The sequence below is a fragment of the Triticum aestivum genome, chromosome 1B, assembly GCF_018294505.1.
Source record: "Triticum aestivum cultivar Chinese Spring chromosome 1B, IWGSC CS RefSeq v2.1, whole genome shotgun sequence".
In the NCBI taxonomy this organism is placed as follows: domain Eukaryota; kingdom Viridiplantae; phylum Streptophyta; class Magnoliopsida; order Poales; family Poaceae; genus Triticum; species Triticum aestivum.
In genome coordinates, this window is record NC_057795.1 from 44,751,287 (window position 1) to 44,774,280 (window position 22,994).

The 22,994-nt window shown below is 44.5% G+C and overlaps 2 protein-coding genes across 3 annotated transcripts; both read left to right on the forward strand.

The window, feature by feature from the left end:
* The first annotated feature begins 203 nt into the window (after positions 1-203).
* On the forward strand, positions 204-4,829 carry LOC123086067 (MADS-box transcription factor 23). 2 transcript variants are annotated; one of them, XM_044507766.1, is made up of 8 exons: positions 204-712; positions 2,348-2,423; positions 3,506-3,567; positions 3,744-3,843; positions 3,909-3,950; positions 4,047-4,130; positions 4,263-4,414; positions 4,527-4,829. In XM_044507766.1, exons 1-8 carry the CDS (start codon positions 525-527, stop codon positions 4,531-4,533), a joined length of 711 nt encoding a protein of 236 aa, XP_044363701.1. In that variant the 5' UTR covers positions 204-524; the 3' UTR covers positions 4,534-4,829. The 2 variants fall into 2 exon arrangements, with proteins under 2 accessions (XP_044363701.1, XP_044363708.1); XM_044507773.1 differs by lacking the exon at positions 4,527-4,829 and having other exon boundaries at positions 483-712; positions 4,263-4,439.
* A 16,060-nt stretch (positions 4,830-20,889) lies between these two features.
* LOC123076704 (putative FBD-associated F-box protein At5g22720) lies at positions 20,890-22,473 on the forward strand. The gene is made up of 3 exons (XM_044498821.1): positions 20,890-21,882; positions 21,976-22,113; positions 22,228-22,473. Exons 1-3 carry the CDS (start codon positions 20,890-20,892, stop codon positions 22,471-22,473), a joined length of 1,377 nt encoding a protein of 458 aa, XP_044354756.1.
* The last annotated feature ends 521 nt before the right edge of the window (positions 22,474-22,994 follow it).

Below are 22,994 nucleotides of genomic sequence, written 5' to 3' on the forward strand. Positions count from 1 at the left end.
TATCTATGTACGGAGAAAAAAAGAAATAAATTACATGAGTGGATGATATGCAGCCGTACAGCTAGCAGTGGACATTTTCTCCTGGATCGATCGCCCTGGTAGCTCGATCCAGTATATTATAGGTTAATCAGTAGCAGATATGAACTGCACCAGATATGTCCTCCGCAACCATAGTCCAAAGTTGTTGCAGGAAGATCGAAAGCAGGGGAAAAGGGTCGGTCCATACCTAACTTTGCCAAGCCTTTCTCAGGAAATTGAGCCAAGAAAGGGTAAGCTTCGTACAATATTCCAGGATCACATGCACCATCTATGGCCCTTGGTCCGTGCATGATCCGACGTGTCATTTCACGATTCGCTGGGATGACGAGACCTGAGGCGGAGTGGGGTACAAGTACTAGCATAGTATACCCGTGCTTCTTTCCAAACGAAACCCAGGTGACCAACTCCTCATCTCTCCGCTAGTAAATATCTCCAGTTAGCCGGCCACGGTTGCTCTCTGCCATCTGAATCTCCGGTCGTACGTCATGGTCCGGGGAAAGACGGTGATCGAGAAGATCAAAAACACCACAAGCCGGCAGGTGACCTTCTCCAAGAGGAAGGGTGGGCTGTTCAAGAAAGCCAGGGAGCTGGGCGTGCTCTGTGATGCGCAGGTAGGGGTGCTCCTCTTCTCCAACACAGGACGCCTCTACGACTACTCCAACTCCAACTCCGGGTACGCTGCTGTTTATAGATCAGTCTTTCTGTCTGTCTCTCTATCTATCTATCTACATATCTATACAAACTTTCAATACTTTATGGGCTAATCAGCTAGATGTGTGTTTGTTTTAGTTCATATGTTCTATTGATCTATATATTGCCTCTTAGTTAATTTCGAACCTTTGCTACTGACGAGTGTGTGACCTATATGAGGCTGGATGTGTCTTCCTAGAAATACAAGATCCAAATACCCACTGTATTTCTCTCCTTTTTCTGAGGATGCTTGGTAATTTGGGCCAAAAATCTAGAACCGGGGAGCCAACTTTGCCTTAAGAGAACAGACATGCTAGATAGACTGATTTTGCAAACTCATCTCAAGCGACAGTTAAATAGTAATCTATATTAATTTAGGTCTCCATCACCCAATGTTTTGAGCCAAATTTAATCCTTTTCTTCATTCCACCCAAGAACCTTGGTTTTCAAGGACAGAATATGAAATTAAAAGACTTGATGCTTTTTTTGTATCTTGAATTCTTGATCAGTATTTTTCTCAATCTCAACTTTGTTACTACCTTACTGCTCCTAATTAGTTTTTTTGGCGATATTTTACTTTCCTACTTCGCAGAGCATAGCGAAGTCCACTCGTCTCCTTTCTCTATATTGACGATCGAGAGATGTCACCATATAGTAAAAGGATGAGCTGGAATTTCGCTTGCCTCACTTATATGAGATATAAGCAGGTCTGGTGGTATTTCTTGATATGTGTAACCTCAGTTAATTAAGCTTGTGGTTTCACAGTGTTATTTGCACTCAGAAGTTCTCATTCGTTGAGGAACCAAAACATCACATATTGAAGAAAACATTGTATTTTACGCACTTCGACTTCATAGTGTGCATGCGCCACTACAGAAATAATTAATGACACCATCTTATCTTCCTTTGAAGTATATTTTAAACCGGACATAAAAAAATACAACACATAATGATATTTTCTATTTCCCGCTCCAACTCTATAAATCTACATACTATTCACATGAGTCACATTATTTTCTTTGTCCAACTTATTTCTACTACTGACTTTGTGAAATACTTCTGTGGTTATTTTATGCTCTCACAAATTCTTAACCTCCAACCTTTCCTCCATTTTATCCCCAAATAATATTGACAAGTGCTTTTTTACGAGAGATTAACAAGTACTTTTGACTACCTTTTTGTGTAGGGATCATTAGACAAATAAACTCAAGGCACTAGTCCACACATCTTTCCTTTTCTATTGTCTGTTCCAACTTTTAACACCCTCATGTAGGTTCTCTGTATTGAAATGTAAGATACGAATATGTAAATATGTTTAATAATATTTAGGTTGATAATATGAAAACAACAAATATGATAATATCAAAATGTTACCCTTTCATTTTAGAAAAATAATATATGCACATACTATGCCAACACATTCATTGAAAACTGCACCCCATATCCATTGTATAACCATGGAAACTATGGCCGTAAAATCATGTCAGCATGCATTGGCACAAGTGTACCTCTCTTCAACAAAAACTTCACAAAGTGTGCATAATTATATCTTCCTCATTTGTAAGATAAGAGATTTTGCTTTTGTTTAATATTATAATATGTTATCTCTTGTTTACAGGATGAAATCACTACTTGAAAGATACCAACAGGTTAAGGAGGGTCAACAATTCATGAGTGCAAGCGCACAAGCTAAGGTATGACTTTTGATCAGTATTTCTCAATAAGATAGCTAGTCATGCGGTTTATGTCTACTTCAATGCTCATTGGGTCTGTCCTTCGTATACTTGTACTACCCCACCTTCATGCCATGCGGATACCATGCGTGGCATAGCTATCCAATTATGCCCCCCTAACTTTAGAAATATACCTTCTCATATGGCAACAAAGATGGAGATTAACATCAAGTTTCATGCCAGAATGAGCCCTCAACCACCTTATTCTTGATGTCTTTACTTGATGTGATTATCCATTGCCGGCACGTTGTCCTGGGCGCTGGTAGTAACGTGCTGCTGCCCAAAGTTGCTAGACCAATTTCATTCTACTATGTTATAACTTTGTTTCAAAATAACCAATAATTCAAAAAAGATCTATTGTTTTGGTGCACTCATATAATGCGTAGTATTATTTTTTACCGCAAAGTGCACTATTAGCTAAGGAATTTACAATACCGTTAGAAATCAAACTTCATGGGTTGCAAATATGAATTAACCAGGAAAATCAAATTTTGATTTTTCAAACTAGAAAATTGTAGATGTTAGGGCACATCGGAGTTAAGGGAGGCAGTGCTCTTGTTACTAAAGGATCGTCTTCTAAGCCAAGCGCTAGTCGGGGTGGGGGTGGAGTGGGGAAGTACCTATATGGGCCCGATCTTGAGCAAAGCAATGGTACAGGCTTTATTGTGAGAGTGGGATGTAAAACAAATTATACATAAAACCAATAACATATCATGTGTTGCTCTACAGACCACCGTCATTTGTTCAATGATATCTAAGGAGATAACATTTCCAACATCTTACACAAAGGACCATAATATGTTAATGATATCTAACGCACTCACTTGATCAATTAGTGAAACATATATGCATATTTAAAGATTGGTTCATGTTGCTTTTGCAATTCAATTGAATAGCTATTTCATTATTTCACCTATAATTTATCAAAACCCACGACAATATAGTTTGTCTCCGTTCGGTTGTTTTATTTTAAATTCTATAGTATAAATACATTATTCCAGGACATTGAGTATCTCTATATGTATGTGACTGTTCATTTATAGTTTTGGCAAGCAGAGGGAGAACGTTTGAGGCAGCAACTACATAACTTGCAAGAAAATAATAGGTATGCTAAGTAAATTTATATGAATGATGTTCTAAAACTAATTAAGAATGAAATGGATACTGATTTTTCATGTGCAATAATTTGAAATATCATAAACTCAAATCCTTAATAGATGTAATATTCATACTCAAAAAACAATAATTACACATTTGCGCTAATTTGCTAAACCATTTCAGGCAATTGTTGGGACAACATTTATCTGGCTTAGGTTTGGAAGACTTAAGTGGTTTAGAGAAGCAACTAGAAACGAGCCTGCATAACATTCGACTAGCAAAGGTAATGCTTAACGTTACCATGATCGTACATCTTTGTAGTGGCACTAATCATATTGTTCTTTCCAGGACCAACTTACGATTGATGAAATTGAAGAGTTCAATAAGAAGGTCAATTTGTGATTTCACCATTGCAACACTACTACCACCATATCACAGAGGGCGGCCCATTTTATTTCCAATTAGCCTAACCTTTTTTAACTGCAGGGAAACCTCGTACACCAAGAAAATGTTGAGCTGCACAAGGAACTAAATATCATTCATCAAGAGAATATATATTTGCAAAGCAAGGTGCGTAGGTATAAGAGAACCACCCATGCAAAATTAAAATAAGATAAAGGGAGTATAGAAGAGTACTCCTTATATAATACACAAACCTTGCATGTCTGTAAGTTGTCATGCATGTTCAATTCAATTTTTCAGCTAAATGGGCAGCCAGAAGCAAATGGGGCGATTACAAGTTCTTCTAGCCAGTGCAGCATTGCTGCTCGAGATGGTGCAAATCTAGTTCGTTTGGAACTCAGCAAACCACATCATGCGGAAAAGGATGAGGAACCAGAATCACCAACACTGGGGTATGGTGAAATTTGTGTTCTTTAATTTGTCTTTGCCTATTAAATTGTTAAGACAAAGTAAACATATGAGCTAACACAGAGGGCAACCTCTCCTATTCAATGCATGAAACAGTCTTTGACTACCAGCGGACTGATGGACGAGGCCAGAAGTTTCTACTAAAAGCTGAAAGGTCTTTCAGATGATCGACCGGAGTATTGATGTGGCTATTCTATTCTCAATCAAATGCTAGTTGTTGTTTCCAGTACGTCTACCCATGAATTGTACATATAAAATTTGATTGTGAGATTTGCAACTTGCTCCAGGTAATTTTCTTTTTCTTGTTCTCAAAATATGATAGTACTTGTGGCTAGCAAAGGAACGAGAACATCATTATTGAATCCCTAGACTCCATAAACATGCATTCATATCCATGTATACCAGTGGGTCGCACTTGTTATTTTCAAGGAACTAGCACACCGTGTCGGGTATACAATGTGCAAACCGGGTTGAGTTTGCTTGAGTACATTTTTCTTAAGAAAATTCCCAATTTCACCGCTAACAATTATAATATGACCAAGTGTACAAACACAAATGAATAAAAAGTTGTTCATCAACAAAAGTTCAATTGTTAGATTCCATTGGCTTGCAAAACCTACGACGATATTGAGATCATCATTATCATTGGAAATAACTATAGAAAATCACCACAAAGACAGGTTGTCAATTTTTCATGATTGCCATGGACAAAGGTTCATGGACCATTATTACATATTTAGAGGACTAGACATCCCAAAAAGATGAAAAGGCTCATGGCAGCGGCGACCCATGCAGGGGGCTGGTGGTGCGTCTAGGCGACTAGATGTGGTGGCTACGTGGTGGTGGTGGCATTCCACGATGGCCGGTGAACTTCTAGAATTTGATCGACCAGCGGCGGCATGTGGGGTTCCGAGCGGCGGCGCCTAGGCTGCTTGGCATGGCATGGTGTCTTGCCCCAGGATGCGCGAGGGTTGGGCGTGAGGCTGTGGCGGTGGGGTGTGCTATGGGAGACGGTGGTGGATCTGCCTGCCTGATTTGGTGTGGGCGGCCCTCTGTCCGGCTGTTCGTCAGCGGCGTGGGCTGGACTTCTCTGGTGGTCTCGGTTGCTAGGGGTGGTTCGGCAGCGGTGTGGTGTAGGCGACGCATCTGGCTTGGGCGAGACGACATGATTGCGGGTCCCGGCTAGATCTATGGCTATGGGCGCTGCTCCGGCATAGTTCGCTTCGTGGCGTGGACCCAGGAGTGGTGTCGTTGCCGTGCTCAGGCTCGTCAGGATCTTGGTGATGGCACCAGTCAACGGCGCGGCCTCGCGGCTCGAGCGGTGGTGGCTGCTATTTGTCAATGGGGTGCGGGCGGTGGTGGCATCCTCCCCTCTCCTAGGTCTGAGCCTACAAAGCGTGAGGTGCTCACGTGACCGAGGATGGTTGGGTCCTAGGGTTCGTTCTCGGGCGGGCTAGATCTGGGCTTGAGGCGGATCGGAGCTTCCGCTCCGGGTAGCTGTGGATGGGCATGGTCCAGGTGGCGGTTAATGGTGGCATTCCCCGTGCTCACCCGGTAGCGATGGGGTGCCGCGGCTGTTGTGTTTGGTGGCGGTGCAATCCGGGCCGTGGATTCTTCGGCGTGCGGCATGGATCTGATTCGTGCTGGTGGACGGCGTCTGGCATGTAGGTACGAGGGGTTGAGTAGGTCTGCGTTGGTTTCCTTCGTGTTGTGCACTTTGTGTCTGCTACTTGCTCATGGAGCCGGTCCGAGTTAGGCTCTTCGGGTGTTGCCATGTCATCGGACGGATCGGCTGCGGTGATCATCGGCTTTGCGTCGTTCGAGGTGCTCGACGGCGGCCGTCAGCAGTCAGTAAGTTGCATACAGGCGGTCCACCAGGACCTAGAAGGGAGGCAGGTGTGGGCGCCTCCTACTATGGAACGAAATGTTGGGCTAGGAACGAAATGTGGTCCCTTTCACTCCTACAAATGTGGCAGGGGGTCATGACGTGGATCGCTGGTGGTGTCCGGGGCCATGGATGTCGGGGCCGTGGTCTCGGATGGTGAGCCTCGCGGTTCGCTTTCCAGTAGACTCCGTGGTGGTGGTCGTGACTCTACTTCTTGGTTGTGTGGGCAGCAAGGGGTGGAGTGGTGGGAGGCTCCGGTAGTGCCCAGATCTGGTGTGGATGGGCGGGCCCTCATGGAGATGTTGATCGGGACTCCCCTGGTGGCCGGCGAGTGTCCGAGCGAAAGCTTCTCGCTATCTGGCGCTGGCATCGACGGCGCTTGTGGGTGTTGCTTGCTTCTTAGAGTCGTCGTTGTGGGTCTCGTTATGCCAGGGCTCCAGCTGAAAACCTCTGTCAGTTTTCTTGGACTCGGCAACAGCGACGCTTCGCGCTGTCACCTTTTTTGGGGCGTTGTCGTGGAGCTCAAGAGTCTTCGGTCGGGTCTTGACGAGATGTTAGTTTGCTCTAGGTTATTCTTGTAGTTCTTGATCTACTTTGTAAGAGGGCATCCTCATCATTGGTATCATTCGACCGTATATTTTTTTATGTTACTTTATCTATAACGCAGGACGAAAATCTATTTTGAGATATCTACCTGTGGATATTGACACGCCAAAGGAACACGCACGTACACAGCGGCCGGATGGCATGAACACAACGCACGCACACGAAACTTGGGTGATGGCCACGGGGTGTGACGCTCCTGTTGAATACTTTATTGCTTCACGGTTGGTTGATTACAAGCGGTAGCGCTGCACTTATATAAACATATCTTTATCTACTAATAAACCAGCGATCGCCGTCTCTCGTGGTTGTTTTGCGAAAAAGCCCCTCGATTTATAGAAAATCAACCCACAGTCCCTGTTTTAGTGGCACCCTGAGAAAACATTTTACTTTTACAAAAATAACCCTGTAAACCCGCTCGGGCCCGAACCGAACCGTAGCGCCGCCCGCAGCTCCCTCCTGCCCTCGCTCCCCTCACGCCCGCAAGCCGCGTCGCCGGCGACCCACACCTCCGCCACGCCCCGCCGCCAGCGACCTTCAGCCGCTCCAACGCCTCACCCCTTTCCCTTCTCCTCCTTCCTCTTAGTCTGCTCTCACCTCTCTCCCTCTTTCTCGCCGAACATGGACCTCCAGGAGGGCCATGGCGCCACCGGCCCTCAATCTTGCCGGATCCGGCGGCCTCCACGCCAAATCTGCCATAAATGGATCCACCCCGGCCAGATCCGCCCGGATCCGACCGGGCCCCGCCATCGTCGCCACCGGAGCGCCGCCCCGCTCGACGTGCAGCGCCACCGCTGCCTGTCCCAGCCCACGTCTGCATGAGGATGACGCTCGTCCCGCTCACTCACATCACTCGCTCTTCTGTCGCTTTGTCACCGCCCACCCGTGGCTCCACCTTGAGATCAGCCCCGACGCCACCGAGCTCCCCTGTGCTCGTTGGGCACTCGCGGTCCTAAATTTGGCTGGTTTAAATTAAGTTGGAAGAAAAGGAAGGGGAGACACGCAGGAGGAGCTCGCCGGCGGCAGCGCTTGCCCCGGGCGCGGGGGTGATTAGCCGATGCGGTGGTGGCCATGGGCGCCGGTGGCTGGAAGAGGTACAGAGGAGAAGGGGCGCAAGAGGGAGAGAGATGATAGGAAGGGGAGGGCTAGCGGGCTTGTGAAGGTCGACGGCGGCGAAGTTGATGCCCGTGCCGTGGGGGAAGCGGATCTTGGCTGGGGAAGGGAGGGAGAGGAGTGGCGGTTGCACCCGGTGCGGCGGCGAGGGGAAGTAAGCGCGAGGTCAGAGGCGTGGGAGCATGGGAGGTCGCCCCCTGGGCAGGTTCGATCTTTGGCTCTGCAGCTGTTAATTTGATATATAGCCCAAAATTGAAGTGTCACTAATTGTTATATTTAGGTCTGCATGTTTGATCCAGTTTCTGCATTCTTGATCGCCATGTTTTTATTTGAAAAATCTTGAGCTGGAATTCGTTTGGTGCCATGTGTATTGGTAAACTGAAATATGTAGAGCCCTATTCGGTACTGATGTTTATAGAAGCCTAGCATTGCTGGGGCATAGGAAGTTCTAGCTTCACTCACTGACGATCCTTTCCAGCTTCGGGTTCCCGCTTCAATGTTGTGCCGCACTCAGAAAAACTTTGAGTTCTTTCCGGGACAAGTCGCTCTGTTTCTGCCTCCTGAATGCATAAATTTTCTTAGTCGTTAGATATTGCCACTCTAGATAATTTGGATGGAATATGAATTTCATGGTGTGATATCCTATCATCTTGCAGACAAGGCAAACACCAAACCATGCAATTCTTTTTCTACTCTGACATCCGTACCATGTACACACCAGCTAATAGGGGAATCAAATCGTGTTTAATTCCAACAATTACCCCCTAAACATGATGTAGTCATGTCACAGCTTGGACACAGATCATTCGTCGCATCTCCAAGAAGTTCTCTCGATTCAAAGCTTTGATTAGGATGTCCACTAGTTGATCGTCGGTGCAAACGTGGTTGGCCTTCAACTTACCTTCTTCCACACAGTTCTTTTTATAGTGATACATTATATCAATGTGCTTGCTCCTTTCACGCCGCACTGGATCCTCGCGCAGAAAAGTTGTAAACCCGATGTCAATGTTAAGCACCAGTTGTTCCGGATCTCGATTCATGAGATCGCCATGTAACCTCCCTAGCCACACACATTGAAATGTCGCGGCGGCAACAGCAATATACTCCGCTTCATCTGAAATCGATGACATAATTTTCTTGTGATAGCGAACTTACTATGCTTTCATCGAGGAAATATGCCACACCCAAGGTATTTTTACTGTTGTCAACAACTACTGTCGTGTTGCTATCATTGTAGCCGAGAAGCTTCACCATCTCCTTCTTCTCCTCTACCGCATAGAGACAACCGAAGTTTGTCGTCCCTTTGATATATCTAGTATATGCCTCATAGCTGTCCAATGTTCCGTAATGAATGCTTCCATGAAGCGACTCATAGTCCCAACATAATAGGCTAAGTCTGGTCTTGTGTTCAAGAGAAACCTCAAACTTCTGACCAAACTTCTTGTTGGGGAACGCAGTAATTTCAAAAATTTCCTACGTACACGCAAGATCATGCTGATGACATAGCAACGAGAGGGGAGAGTGTTGTTCACGTACCCTCGTAGACCGTAAGCGGAAGCATTATGACAACGCGGTTGATGTAGTCTTACGTCTTCACGATCCGACCGATCCAATTACCGAACGTACGGCACCTCCGAGTTCAGGACACGTTCAGCTCGATGACAATCCCCGGGCTCCGATCCAGCAAAGCTTCGGGGATGAGTTCCGTCAGCACGACGGCGTGGTGACGATGATGATGCTCTACCAGCGCAGGGCTTCACCTAAACTCCGCGACGATATGACCGAGGTGGAATATGGTGGAGGAGGGCACCACACACGGCTAAGGAACGATCCGTAGATCAACTTGTTGTTGTGCCTAGAGGTGCCCCCCTGCCCCCATATATAAAGGAGCAAGGGGGGAGGGCGCGGCCGGCCTAGAAGGGGCGCGCCAAGGGGAGTCCTACTCCCACCGGGAGTAGGACTCCCTCCTTCCTTGTTGGAGTAGGAGAAGGGGGAAAGAGGGGGAGAGGAAGGAAAGAGGGGCTGCACCCCTTGTCCAATTCGGACCAGAGGGGGGCTGTGCGCCTCCTTCCTTTCGGCCTCTCTCCTCAATTCCCGTATGGCCCAATAAGGCCCATATACTCCCCGACGAATTCCCGTAACTCTCCGGTACTCCGAAAAATACCCAAATCACTCGGAACCTTTCCGAACTCCGAATATAGTCGTCCAATATATCGATCTTTACGTCTCGACCATTTCGAGACTCCTCGTCATGTCCCCGATCTCATCCGGGACTTCGAACTCCTTCGGTACATCAAAACTCATAAACTCATAATATAACTGTCATCGAAACCTTAAGCGTGCGGACCCTACGGGTTCGAGAACTATGTAGACATGACCTAGAACTATTCTTGGTCAATAACCAATAGCGGAACCTGGATGCCCATATTGGCTCCTACATATTCTACGAAGATCTTTATCGGTCAAACTGCATAACAACATACTTTGTTCCCTTTGTCATCGGTATGTTACTTGCCCGAGATTCGATCGTCGGTATCTCAATACCTAGTTCAATCTCGTTACCGGCAAGTCTCTTTACTCGTTCCGTAATACATCATCCCGCGACTAACTCTTTAGTTACAATGCTTGCAAGGCTTATAGTGATGTGTATTACCGAGAGGGCCCAGAGATACCTCTCCGACAATCGGAGTGACAAAACCTAATTTCGAAATACGTCAACTCAACATGTACCTTCGGAGACACCTGTAGTACTCCTTTATAATCACCCAGTTACGTTGTGACGTTTGGTAGTACCCAAAGTGTTCCTCCGGTAAACGGGAGTTGCATAATTCTCATAGTTACAGGAACATGTATAAGTCATGAAGAAAGCAATAGCAATATACTAAACGATCAAGTGCTAGGCTAACGGAATGGGTCATGTCAATCACATCATTCTCCTAATGATGTGATCCATTAATCAAATGACAATACATGTCTATGGTTAGGAAACATAACCATCTTTGATTAATGAGCTAGTCAAGTAGAGGCATACTAGTGACTATATGTTTGTCTATGTATTCACACATGTATCATGTTTCCGGTTAATACAATTCTAGCATGAATAATAAACATTTATCATGATATGAGGAAATAAATAATAACTTTATTATTGCCTCTAGGGCATATTTCCTTCAGTCTTCCACTTGCACTAGAGTCAATAATCTAGTTCACATCATCATGTGATTTAACACCAATATTCATATTTGTATATGATTAACACCCATAGTTCACATCGTCATGTGATCAACACCCAAAGAGTTTACTAGAGTCAATAATCTAGTTCACATCGCTATGTGATTAACACCCAAAGAGTACTAAGGTGTGATCATGTTTTGCTCGTGAGAGAAGCTTAGTCAACGGGTCTGTCACATTCAGAGCCGTATGTATTTTGCAAATATTCTATGTCTACAATGCTCTATACGGAGCTACTCTAGCTAATTGCTCCCACTTTCAATATGTATCCAGATTGAGACTTAGAGTCATCTGGATCAATGTAAAAGTTTGCATCGATGTAACTTTTACGACGAACTCTTTTATCACCTCCATAATCGAGAGACATCTCCTTATTCCACTAAGGATAATTTTGACCAATGTCCTACTCTTAGATCACTATTGTACTCCCTTGCCAAACCAGGGCAGAGTATACAATAGTTCTGGTCCATAGCATGGCATACTTTTATAGAACCTATGACTGATGCATAGGGAATGACTTTCATTCTCTTTCTATTTTCTGCCATGGTCGGGATTTGAGTCTTACTCAATTTCATACCTTGCAACACAGGCAAGAACTCTTTCTTTGACTGTTCCATTTTGAACTACTTCAAAAAATTTATCAAGGTATGTACTCATTGAAAAACTTATCAAGTGTCTTGATCTATCTATATAGATCTTGATGCTTAATGTGTAAGAAGCTTCACTGAGGTCTTTCTTTGAAAAACTCCTTTCAAACACTCCTTTATGCTTTCCAGAAAATTCTATATCATTTCCAATTAATAATATGTCATTCACATATACTTATCAGAAATGTTGTAGTGCTCCCACTCACTTTCTTGTGAATACAGTTCTTTCCAAAAGTCTGTATAAAACCATATGCTTTGATCAACTCATCAAAGCGTATATTCCAACTCCGAGATGCTTGCACCAGTCCATTGATGGATCGTTAGAGCTTGCACATTTTGTTAGTACCTTTAGGATTAACAAAACCTTCTGGTTGCATCATATACAACTCTTCTTTAATAAATCCATTAAAGTGTAGTTTTGACATCCATTTGCCAGATTTCATAACATGTGACAATTGCTAACATGATTCGGAAAGACTTAAGCATCGCTACAGTTGAGAAAATCTCATTGTAGTCAACACCTTGAACTTGTCGAAAACCTTTTTGTGACAAGTCGAGCTTTGTAGATAGTAACACTACTATCAGTGTCCGTCTTCCTCTTGAAGATCCATTTATTTAACATGGCTTGCTGATCATCGAGCAAGTCAATCAAAGTTCATACTTTGTTCTCATACATGGATCCTATCTCAGATTTCATGGCCTCAAGCCATTTCGCGGAATATGGGCTCATCATCGCTTCCTCATAGTTCATAGGATCATCATGGTCTAGTAACATGACTTCTAGAACGGGATTACCGTACCACTTTGGTGCGAATCTTATTCTGGAAGACCTACGAGGTTTGGTAGTAACTTGATCTGAAGCTTCATGATCATCATCATTAACTTCCTCACTAATTGGTGTAGTAGTCACAGGAACAGATTTCTGTGATGAACTAATTTCCAATAAGGGAGCAGGTATAGTTACCTCATCAAGTTCTACTTTCCTCCCACTCACTTCTTTCGAGAGAAAACTTCTTCTCTAGAAAGGATCCATCTTAGCAATGAATAACTTGCCTTCGGATCTGTGATAGAAGGTGTACCCAATAGTTACCTTTGGGTATTCTATGAAGACGCACTTCTCCGATTTGGGTTCGAGCTTATCAGGTTGAAAACCTTTTTTCATATAAGCATCGCAACTCCAAACTTTAAGAAACGACACCTTAGGTTTACTGCTAAACCATAGTTTATACGATGTCGTCTCAACGGATTCAGATGGTGCCCTTTTAACGTGAATGCAGCTGTCTCTAATGCATAACCCCAAAAAAATAATGGTAAATCAGTAAGAGACATCATAGATCGCACCATATCCAATAAAGTGTGGTTACGACGTTCGGACACACCATAACGTTGTGGTGTTCTAGGTGGCGTGAGCTGTGAAACTATTCCACATTATTTTAATTGAAGACCAAACTCGTAACTCAAATATTCGTATCCGCGATCAGATCGCAGAAACTTTATTTTCTAGTTACGATGATTTTTCCACTTCACTCTGAAATTCTTTGTACCTTTCAACTATTTCAGACTTATGTTTCATCAAGTAGATATACCCATATCTGCTCAAATCATCTTGTGAAGGTCAGAAAATAACGATACTTGCCACGAGCATCAACACTCATTGGATCGCATACATCGGTATGTATCATTTCCAATAAGTTAGTAGCTTGTTCCATTGTTCCGGAGAACGAAGTTTTAGTCATCTTGCCCAAAAGGCACGGTTCGCAAGCATCAAATGATTCATAACCAAGTGATTCCAAAAATCCATCTTTATGGAGTTTCTTCATGCGCTTTACACTGATATGACCGAAACGGCAGTGCCACAAATAATTTGCACTATCATTATTAACTTTGCATCTTTTGGCATCAATATTATGAATATGTGTATCACTGCGATCGAGATCCAACAAACTATTTTTATTGGGTGTATGACCATTGAAGGTTTTATTCATGTAAACAGAACAACAATTATTCTCTGACTTTAAATGAATAACCGTATTGCAATAAACATGATCAAATCATATTCATGCTTAACGCAAACGCTAAATAACATTTATTTAGTTTTAACACTAATCCTGAAAGTATAGGGAGTGTGTGATGATGATCATATCAATCTTGGAACTACTTCCAACATTCATCGTCACTTCCCCTTCAACTAGTCTATGTTTATTCTGTAACTCCTGTTTCGAGTTACTAATCTTAGCAACCGAACAAGTATCAAATACTCAGGGGCTACTATAAACACTAGTAAGGCACACATCAATAACATGTATATCAAATATACCCTTGTTCACTTTGCCATCCTTCTTATCCACCAAATATTCAGGGCATTTCCGCTTCCAGTGACCATTTCCTTTGCAGTGTAAGCACTCAGTTTCAGGCTTTGGTCCAGCTTTGGTTTTCTTCACGGGAGTGACAACTTGCTTGCCATTCTGCTTGAAGTTCCCTTTCTTTCCCTTTGCCCTTTTCTTGAAACTAGTGATCTTGTCAATCAACACTTGATGCTCCTTTTTGATTTCTACCTTCGTCGATTTCAGCATCACGAAGAGCTCGAGAATCGTTTTCGTCATCCCTTGCATTATAGTTCATCACGAAGTTCTACTAACTTGGTGGTGGTGACTAGAGAATTCTGTCAATCACTATCTTATCTGGAAGATTAACTCCCACTTGATTCAAGCGATTGTAGTACCCAGACAATCTGAGCACATGCTCACTAGTTGAGCGATTCTCCTCCATCTTTTAGCTATATAACTTGTTGGAGACTTCATATCTCTCAACTCGGGTATTTGCTTGAAATATTAACTTCAACTCCTAGAACATCTCATATGATCCATGACGTTCAAAACGTTTTTGAAGTCCCGATTCTAAGCCATAAAGCATGGTGCACAAAACTATCAAGTAGTCATCATATTGAGCTAGCCAAACGTTCATAACATCTGCATCTTGCTCCTGCAATAGGTCTGTCACCTAGCGGTGCATTAAGGACATAATTTTTCTGCGCAGCAATGAGGATAAACCTCAGATCACGGATCCAATCCGCATCATTGCTACTAACATTTTTCAATACAATTTTCTCTAGGAACATATCAAAATAAACATATGAAAGCAACAATGCGAGATATTGATCTACAACATAATTTGCAAAATACTACCAGGACTAAGTTCATGATAAATTTAAGTTCAATTAATCATATTACTTAAGAACTCCCACTTAGACAGACATCTTTCTAGTCATCTAAGTGATCACGTGATCCAAATCAACTCAACCATAACCGATCATCACGTGAGATGGAGTAGTTTTCAATGGTGAACATCACTATGTTGATCATATCTACTATATGATTCACGCTCGACCTTTCGGTCTCCGTGTTCCGAGGCCATATCTGCATATGCTAGGCTCGTCAAGTTTAACCTGAGTATTCTGCGTGTGCAAAACTGGCTTGCACCCGTTGTAGATGGACGTAGAGTTTATCACACCCGATCATCACATGGTGTCTGGGCACGACGAACTTTGGCAACGGTGCATACTCAGGAAGAACACTTCTTGATAATTTTAGTGAGAGATCATCTTAAAATGCTACCGTCAATCAAAGCAAGATAAGATGCATAAAGGATTAACATCACATGCAATCAATATAAGTGATATGATATGGCCATCATCATCTTGTGCTTGTGATCTCCATCTCCGAAGCACCGTCGTGATCACCATCGTCTCCGGCGCGACACCTTGATCTTCATCGTAGCATTGTTGTCGTTTACGCCATCTATTGCTTCTACAACTATCGCTACCGCTTAGTGATAAAGTAAAACAATTACATGGCATTTGCATTTCATACAATAAAGCGACAACCATATGGCTCCTGCCAGTTGCCGATAACTTCGGTTACAAAACATGATCATCTCATACAATAAAATATAGCATCACGTCTTGACCATATCACATCACAACATGCCCTGCAAAAACAAGTTAGACATCATCTACTTTGTTGTTGCAAGTTTTACGTGGCTGCTACGGGCTTAGCAAGAAACGTTCTTACCTACGCATCAAAACCACAACGATAGTTCGTCAAGTTAGTGCTGTTTTAACCTTCGCAAGGACCGGGCATAGTCACACTCGATTCAGCTAAAGTGAGAGAGACAGACACCCGCCAGCCACCTTTAAGCACGAGTGCTCGCAACGGTGAAACCAGTCTCGCATAAGCGTACGCGTAATGTCGGTCCAGGCCGCTTCATCTCACAATACCGCTGAACCAAAGTATGACATGCTGGTAAGCAGTATGACTTGTATCGCCCACAACTCACTTGTGTTCTACTCGTGCATATAACATCAACGCATAAAACCTAGGCTCGGATGCCACTGTTGGGGAACACAGTAATTTCAAAAATTTCCTACGTACACGCAAGATCATGGTGATGACATAGCAACGAGAGGGGAGAGTGTTGTTCACCTACCCTCGTAGACCGTAAGCGGAAGCGTTATGACAAAGCGGTTGATGTAGTCGTACGTCTTCACGATCCGACCGATCCAAGTACCGAACGTACGACACCTCCGAGTTCAGCACACGTTCAGCTCGATGACGATACCCGGGCTCCGATCCAGCAAAGCTTCGGGGATGAGTTCCGTCAGCACGACGGCATGGTGACGATGATGATGCTCTACCGGCGCAAGGCTTCGCCTAAACTCCGCGACGATATGACCGAGGTGGAATATGGTGGAGGAGGGTACCGCACACGGCTAAGGAACGATCCGTAGATCAACTTGTTGTTGTGCCTAGAGGTGCCCCCCTGCCCCCGTATATAAAGGAGCAAGGGGGGAGGGGGCGGCCGGCCTAGAAGGGGCGCGCCAAGGGGAGTCCTACTCCCACCGGGAGTAGGACTCCCTCCTTCCTTGTTGGAGTAGGAGAAGGGGGAAAGAGGGGGAGCGGAGGAAGGAAAGAGGGGCTGCACCCCTTGTCCAATTCGGACCAGAGGGGGGCTGTGCGCCTCCTTCCTTTCGGCCTCTCTCCTCCATTCCCGTATGGCCCAATAAGGCCCATATACTCCCCGGCGAATTCCCGTAACTCTCCGGTACTCCGAAAAATATCCGAATCACTCGGAACCTTTCCAAACTCCGAATATAGTCGTCCAATATATCGATCTTTACGTCTCGACCATTTCGAGACTCCTCGTCATGTCCCCGATCTCATCCGGGACTCCGAACTCCTTCGGTACATCAAAACTCATAAAGTCATAATATAACTGTCATCGAAACCTTAAGCGTGCGGACCCTACGGGTTCGAGAACTATGTAGACATGACCTAGAACTATTCTTGGTCAATAACCAATAGCGGAACATGGATGCCCATATTGGCTCCTACATATTCTACGAAGATCTTTATCGGTCAAACCGCATAACAACATACTTTGTTCCCTTTGTCATCGGTATGTTACTTGCCCGAGATTCGATCGTCGGTATCTCAATACCTAGTTCTATCTCGTTACCGGCAAGTCTCTTTACTCGTTCCGTAATACATCATCCCGCAACTAACTCATTAGTTACAATGCTTGCAAGGCTTATAGTGATGTGTATTACCGAGAGGGCCCAGAGATACCTCTCCGACAATCGGAGTGACAAAACCTAATCTCGAAATACGTCAACTCAACATGTACCTTCGGAGACACCTGTAGTACTCTTTTATAATCACCCAGTTACGTTGTGACGTTTGGTAGTACCCAAAGTGTTCCTCCGGTAAACGGGAGTTGCATAATTCTGATAGTTACAGGAACATGTATAAGTCATGAAGAAAGCAATAGCAATATACTAAACGATCAAGTGCTAGGCTAACGGAATAGGTCATGTCAATCACATCATTCTCCTAATGATGTGATCCCATTAATCAAATGACAATACATGTCTATGGTTAGGAAACATAACCATCTTTGATAAATGAGCTAGTCAAGTAGAGGCATACTAATGACTATATGTTTGTCTATGTATTCACACATGTATCATGTTTCCGGTTAATACAATTCTAGCATGAATAATAAACATTTATCATGATATGAGGAAATAAATAATAACTTTATTATTGCCTCTAGGGCATATTTCCTTCACTTCTATGTTATGTTGGATCAACCACGGGTGATTTCCTCTTCTTGCTCTATGCAAGATGATGCTCCACTGGAATATTAATTGGATTGTAATCTTTCATGCCAAGCTTTCGAGTACCTTCCATGTGATGCCTCCTGATGTAGGGTGACGCCCTCCGGCTTCTGTTCTACCTTAATCCCGAGGTAGTAACTCAATAGCCATAGATTATCCGTCTTGAAATGCTCCTTCGTTTGCAACTTGAACTTTGCAATCACATCTTCATCTACTACACTATTCAATAGGCCGTCAACGTAAATGTCAACTAGTAGACCATCCCTTCCTTTAAATCTCTTGTACATTGGATGTCATTGTGGGTCTTTCTCAGATCCAAGAGAAATCAATGTCCGATCAAGTTATCTCCTTCTAACTCTATGTTATGAAATGTTTGGAATGGCAATGCAGGGAGTGAGATGGCGATGAGAAGTGTCACTAGACGGGCAAGTCAACGAAATGTAATATTTGAAATGGCAAGGTGGATGGTGAGATGGCGATGAGAAGCGTCGCTAGGCGGGCAAGTCGGTGAAACAAAATGTTTGGCATGGCAAGGTGAATGGCAAGCTGGGTGAGATGGCGACAAGAAGCGACACTAGAGGTGCAACGAAGCATGATGAAGACGGCCGATCAGGTGGTCTGATTTGTGTACTCTCGGATTTTTGCGACACATGTATAGCGCATACGCTCGCGTGAATTATGCCCCGGTCCCCTCCATTATTTTTTATGATTATTATTTTTTTGTTTGCGATGAGAATCCAGTTGTTTTTACTAGGTTTTTCTGTTGCTCAAGCAGCTAGATGTACGTGCACTAAGCAGCTACTTAGCTTTTTTTTTTGTTTACTGTAATCGGGCCACGTACACCCGGATGAAAAAGACAAATGGGAGCATGACGTCTCACTTCGCCGAGAGTTTCGTCTGCATTGCCTCCATGTCCGTGTGCTAATCGTGTTTTTGAGTTCCGGTTGATCTCGAGAACGAAATATACGCGGCTTCCTTTTCATGTCACCTCTTGTACGTACACGCTCCCAATCGGACTCCTACACCGACCCTGCATGCAACACGCTCACGACTGGATATATAGGTGAATCGGGAAGGCTGCTGGGATCCACCAGAAGTTTCACCGCTCGCCGACGTCCGTGAAGAACAAGAACCAGATCAGCTAGCAGCACCCGGTCAATAGCATGGCAGCAACGGAGGCAGTCAATGGTGCTGCTCGCCCGCAGGTTGTGCGCTGCTATGGTGGCGTGGTGGCATACGGGTATGACGACGAGTACGACCACGGCATGGGTTACGCGCCCCCTCAACCCGGGAGCGGGGTGGCGGCGAGGCCCAATCAGTACGTCTACAATGAGTACGACGAGGACTACAAGGTGTTTCCTGCGCCCGGTCCGGGCACTGTGATCGAGTCCACCGGCCATGGCTACGTGATCGTGCCGATGAAGACGACGTGTGACGACAATGATGCGGTGCCGCCGGTCTACGATGGTCTGTTCGCGTCTGTTGCAAGGCTTGCCGCTGTTATGTCCAGAATCTCCAAAGCAACTTAGAGCCGGATGAAAAGATGTAGTGACGAAATTTATTTCTTATTTTGTTAACATTTTTGCGCCGGGTATTACTTTGAGTGGTCGATGGATCAACAAAACTAGTACGCACTTTCTATAGCTTTTCATCGTATCCATAACTTGTAGTAATCACTTTGCTAGTTTTGGTAAAAGAAAATGTTGCTCCGCTTGCCACATCCATTAACATGTCGTGTTTGCCAAGTGCTTTGCTTCGAGGGCGCGCTACAAATATTTTTCCACATGGCAGTCCTCATTCATCGTGGTGTTGCCCTGTTCCGGCGCCAAGGGACTCAGCAGATGTTGCTTCGCTTGCCACGTCCATTAACGTGTTGGGTTTACCGAGTTCACTATACACGGCACTCGACAAAGCTTTTTAAATATGTTTGCCGAGTGCCATTGAAAAAGAACATCGGCAAATTAATTTTGCCAGGAGGCATCAAGCCAAGTCGGCGCCTGACGAGTGTGCTTTCTCGAATGTCTTTGACGCTTGGCGAAATTGGATATTTCAGCAGTGATTAGGTTCCTGGGACACAGCATAACTCCTCCCGGGCTCAGCTGCGCCTGTGCTGACGAAAAAAATCAAAATAAATACTAGAAAAATTCAAAAAATGCAAACTTTTTTGTCTGACAGATAATTTTATGCATGAGGTCCTCTCCAAATTTCAACTCATTTGGACATTTGAGCAGCTCTCGGCAAAATCCGGGTCTGTCAAAAAGTTACTGTTCATGCACTATTTTAACCCGATTTGTCTTTTTTGCCTAGAGCTGCTCATATGTTCAAATGAGTTGAAATTTGAAGCGTGCCTCACGTATCAAATTATCGACCACAAAAATGTTTTTTGGATTTTTTTTAATTTTTTTAGTATTTGTTTTAATTTGTTTTCTGACCGGGAGCAGATGAGCCAAAGCACCGAGTTGGATTTCCGATAGGAAATCATATCTTGTAGACAAAGGACTTTTATACGTCACGTGTAGCACATGTGTACCGTGGATCCATGATCATAGCTAGGCTTATCGTAACCCTAAAAAAGCTGGCTGATCCTGGTACTAAATACACTGTATAAAACAAAATAGTGAATCGGTAAATCCATGATCCGAGCTATGATCGAGTACTACTAGGATTCGGCCACCGAGTACGTTCCGGAGGCGTACATCTCACGTTAGCCATGGTAGAGTTGAAAGTGAAATATATAGTACTAGCTTATATAAAATCACTAATTTGACACCCCTTCCGTATTCTCCGTTTGTCCAGCCGCCGGACATGAAGAAGAATTCTGCTACTTCGGCGGCGGTGCCTACGACCAATAAGAAGGAAGCCGAGGCAGTTCCCACGGCCATGAAGATGAGGGCAGCCAAGAGGCGTAGGTCTGATGGGACCGCCGGACGCAGGGCACTGAAAAGGCCATGCGATCTCCCGAAGCTCACCCAGGGCGATCTCATCAGCAGCCTTCCTGATGCCATCCTTGAGGCCATCATCTCCCTCCTCCCCATCAAGGACGGCGTTCGCACGCAGGCCGTCGCCCGGGGATGGCGTCCGCTGTGGCGCTCCGCGCCTCTCGACCTCGACGCCACCGACATCTGCTCCAACAAATATAAGCGCATATCTGTCATTTCCGGCATCCTCCGCAACCACCTTGGCCCTGCCCGTCGCTTCACGTTCGAAAACATCTGCCTCCACAAATCTAAAAAAGGGTATGCCAAGGACGATGCTGAGGTCGAACGCTGGTTCCACTCCCGGTGCCTCGACAACCTTGAGGAGCTTGATATCAGCTTCCGGCTGTTGGGTAAAGCAGGCGTGTCAAGGAACCGGTACCCGCTGCCATCATCCGTGCTCCGCTTGGCACCAACTCTCGTTGTAGCCGGAATCGGCGTGTGCAGGTTCCCAAGTGAAATTGCACGTTGTGTGAACTTTCCCCTGCTCCGGCAACTCACTCTGTGGAGTATTAGCATCTCGGAGGAAGCCTTACATGTGCTGCTCTCTGCCTGCCATGTTTTGGAGACCCTATTTCTGGAGGATATTCGTGACGTCGATTGCCTTCGTGTTAGCTCGCCAACTCTCAAGATCATCTGGTTCAGTGCTACTCACTTGGGGAGACAAGAATTGGTTATTGAGGACGTCCCTCACCTTGAAAGGCTACTTTGTCCAGCCTTGGATGGTGAGACTATTCGAGTACATAAGGCGCCTAAATTGAAGATATTGGGGCCTTTGTCACCCCACGTTTCCAAAATCGAGATTGCAAACCTAATCTTGCAGGTAGCAGCACCACCCTTAATTATTGTCTCTTGCATGGAGCAAATCCTAGACGATGCAGAATTGTTTCTAATGTCCATGCATTGTTTTGTTCAGGAAACGATGCCACCCAGCAGCTTGAGCCATTCGATATGCACTGTGAATATTTTGGCTCTCAAGTTTGCTGGCCCAGATTTAAATGCGGTTCTCAATATCCTCCGGTGCTTCCCCTGCTTGGAAAAGCTCTATGTCATTGTAAGTGACCCTTTTCCTCGCTTTAAATGATAAACAAATACTTGATTCTCATGTATTCTAGTCTACTACTAGTTAGGAACTACTTTAACATATATCTGTTGTGCCCTTTCGCAGTGGGACGAAACCTTAAAGGTAGAGATGATCGACATGCATCAGTATGAACCCCTAAATCCAATCAAATGCCTTGAGAGCCATCTCAAAGTACTGGTGTTGAATAATTACATAGGCGACGAGGAAGATATTGGCTTTGCCAAGTTCTTTGTTTCGAATGCGAAAGTCGTAAAAGAAATCAAATTTGGAGTGTCTAATGAGATTGGCAACGATAGGAAATGGATGAGTAATCAAAAGTCACGCTGCTAGAGGTCGAAAATAGAGCTTCTCAAGACGTTCGATTGAGATTCAGCACTGGTTATTCTCACTTGGGGACCTATGTGGATACAAGTGACTTACCAATTGCTGACCCCTTCGACTGTCGTTTTAACTTTGCCAATGGGGTAGATCAGACGTGGCGGTTCCATTCTATATCCTTGTGAACAGTAAAATAAAAAATAAATACGGATGGTTTGTGCTCTCAAAAGAAGAGTATGGATGCAACCACGTTTATTGTAGTGTTCGTCAGCAGTGTATGCTTGTGTAAGAAAAAATGCTAGTTCCAATCAGCGTGTCATGCTTGTGTTAAAGACTGAATTGTCCATCCTTTATTCGCCAAAAAAAGAAGACTGAATTATCCTTTCTTTTTCGCAAGTATATATGAGTTTCTAATACTGGTGAGTTAAATATTATGCTGGAACATTTGGAAAACAATGAGCTCCCTCGTCTTCAACTCCATGAGCGAGAAACTCGATGTTGTTCTCAAACGTTGTACCGAGGACGCCCGAATA

What these genes read in the sequence shown, in the direction of transcription:
- LOC123086067 (XM_044507773.1), top strand. Translation starts at nt 525, where the DNA reads ATGGTCCGGGGAAAGACGGTGATCGAGAAGATCAAAAACACCACAAGC. An exon ending in TACTCCAACTCCAACTCCGG is followed by an intron (nt 713 to 2,347) that starts GTACGCTGCTGT and finishes TCTTGTTTACAG; the next exon opens with GATGAAATCACTACTTGAAA. An exon ending in AACTTGCAAGAAAATAATAG is followed by an intron (nt 3,568 to 3,743) that starts GTATGCTAAGTA and finishes AAACCATTTCAG; the next exon opens with GCAATTGTTGGGACAACATT.
- LOC123076704 (XM_044498821.1), top strand. Translation starts at nt 20,890, where the DNA reads ATGAAGAAGAATTCTGCTACTTCGGCGGCGGTGCCTACGACCAATAAG. An exon ending in TTGCAAACCTAATCTTGCAG is followed by an intron (nt 21,883 to 21,975) that starts GTAGCAGCACCA and finishes TGTTTTGTTCAG; the next exon opens with GAAACGATGCCACCCAGCAG. An exon ending in TGGAAAAGCTCTATGTCATT is followed by an intron (nt 22,114 to 22,227) that starts GTAAGTGACCCT and finishes GCCCTTTCGCAG; the next exon opens with TGGGACGAAACCTTAAAGGT.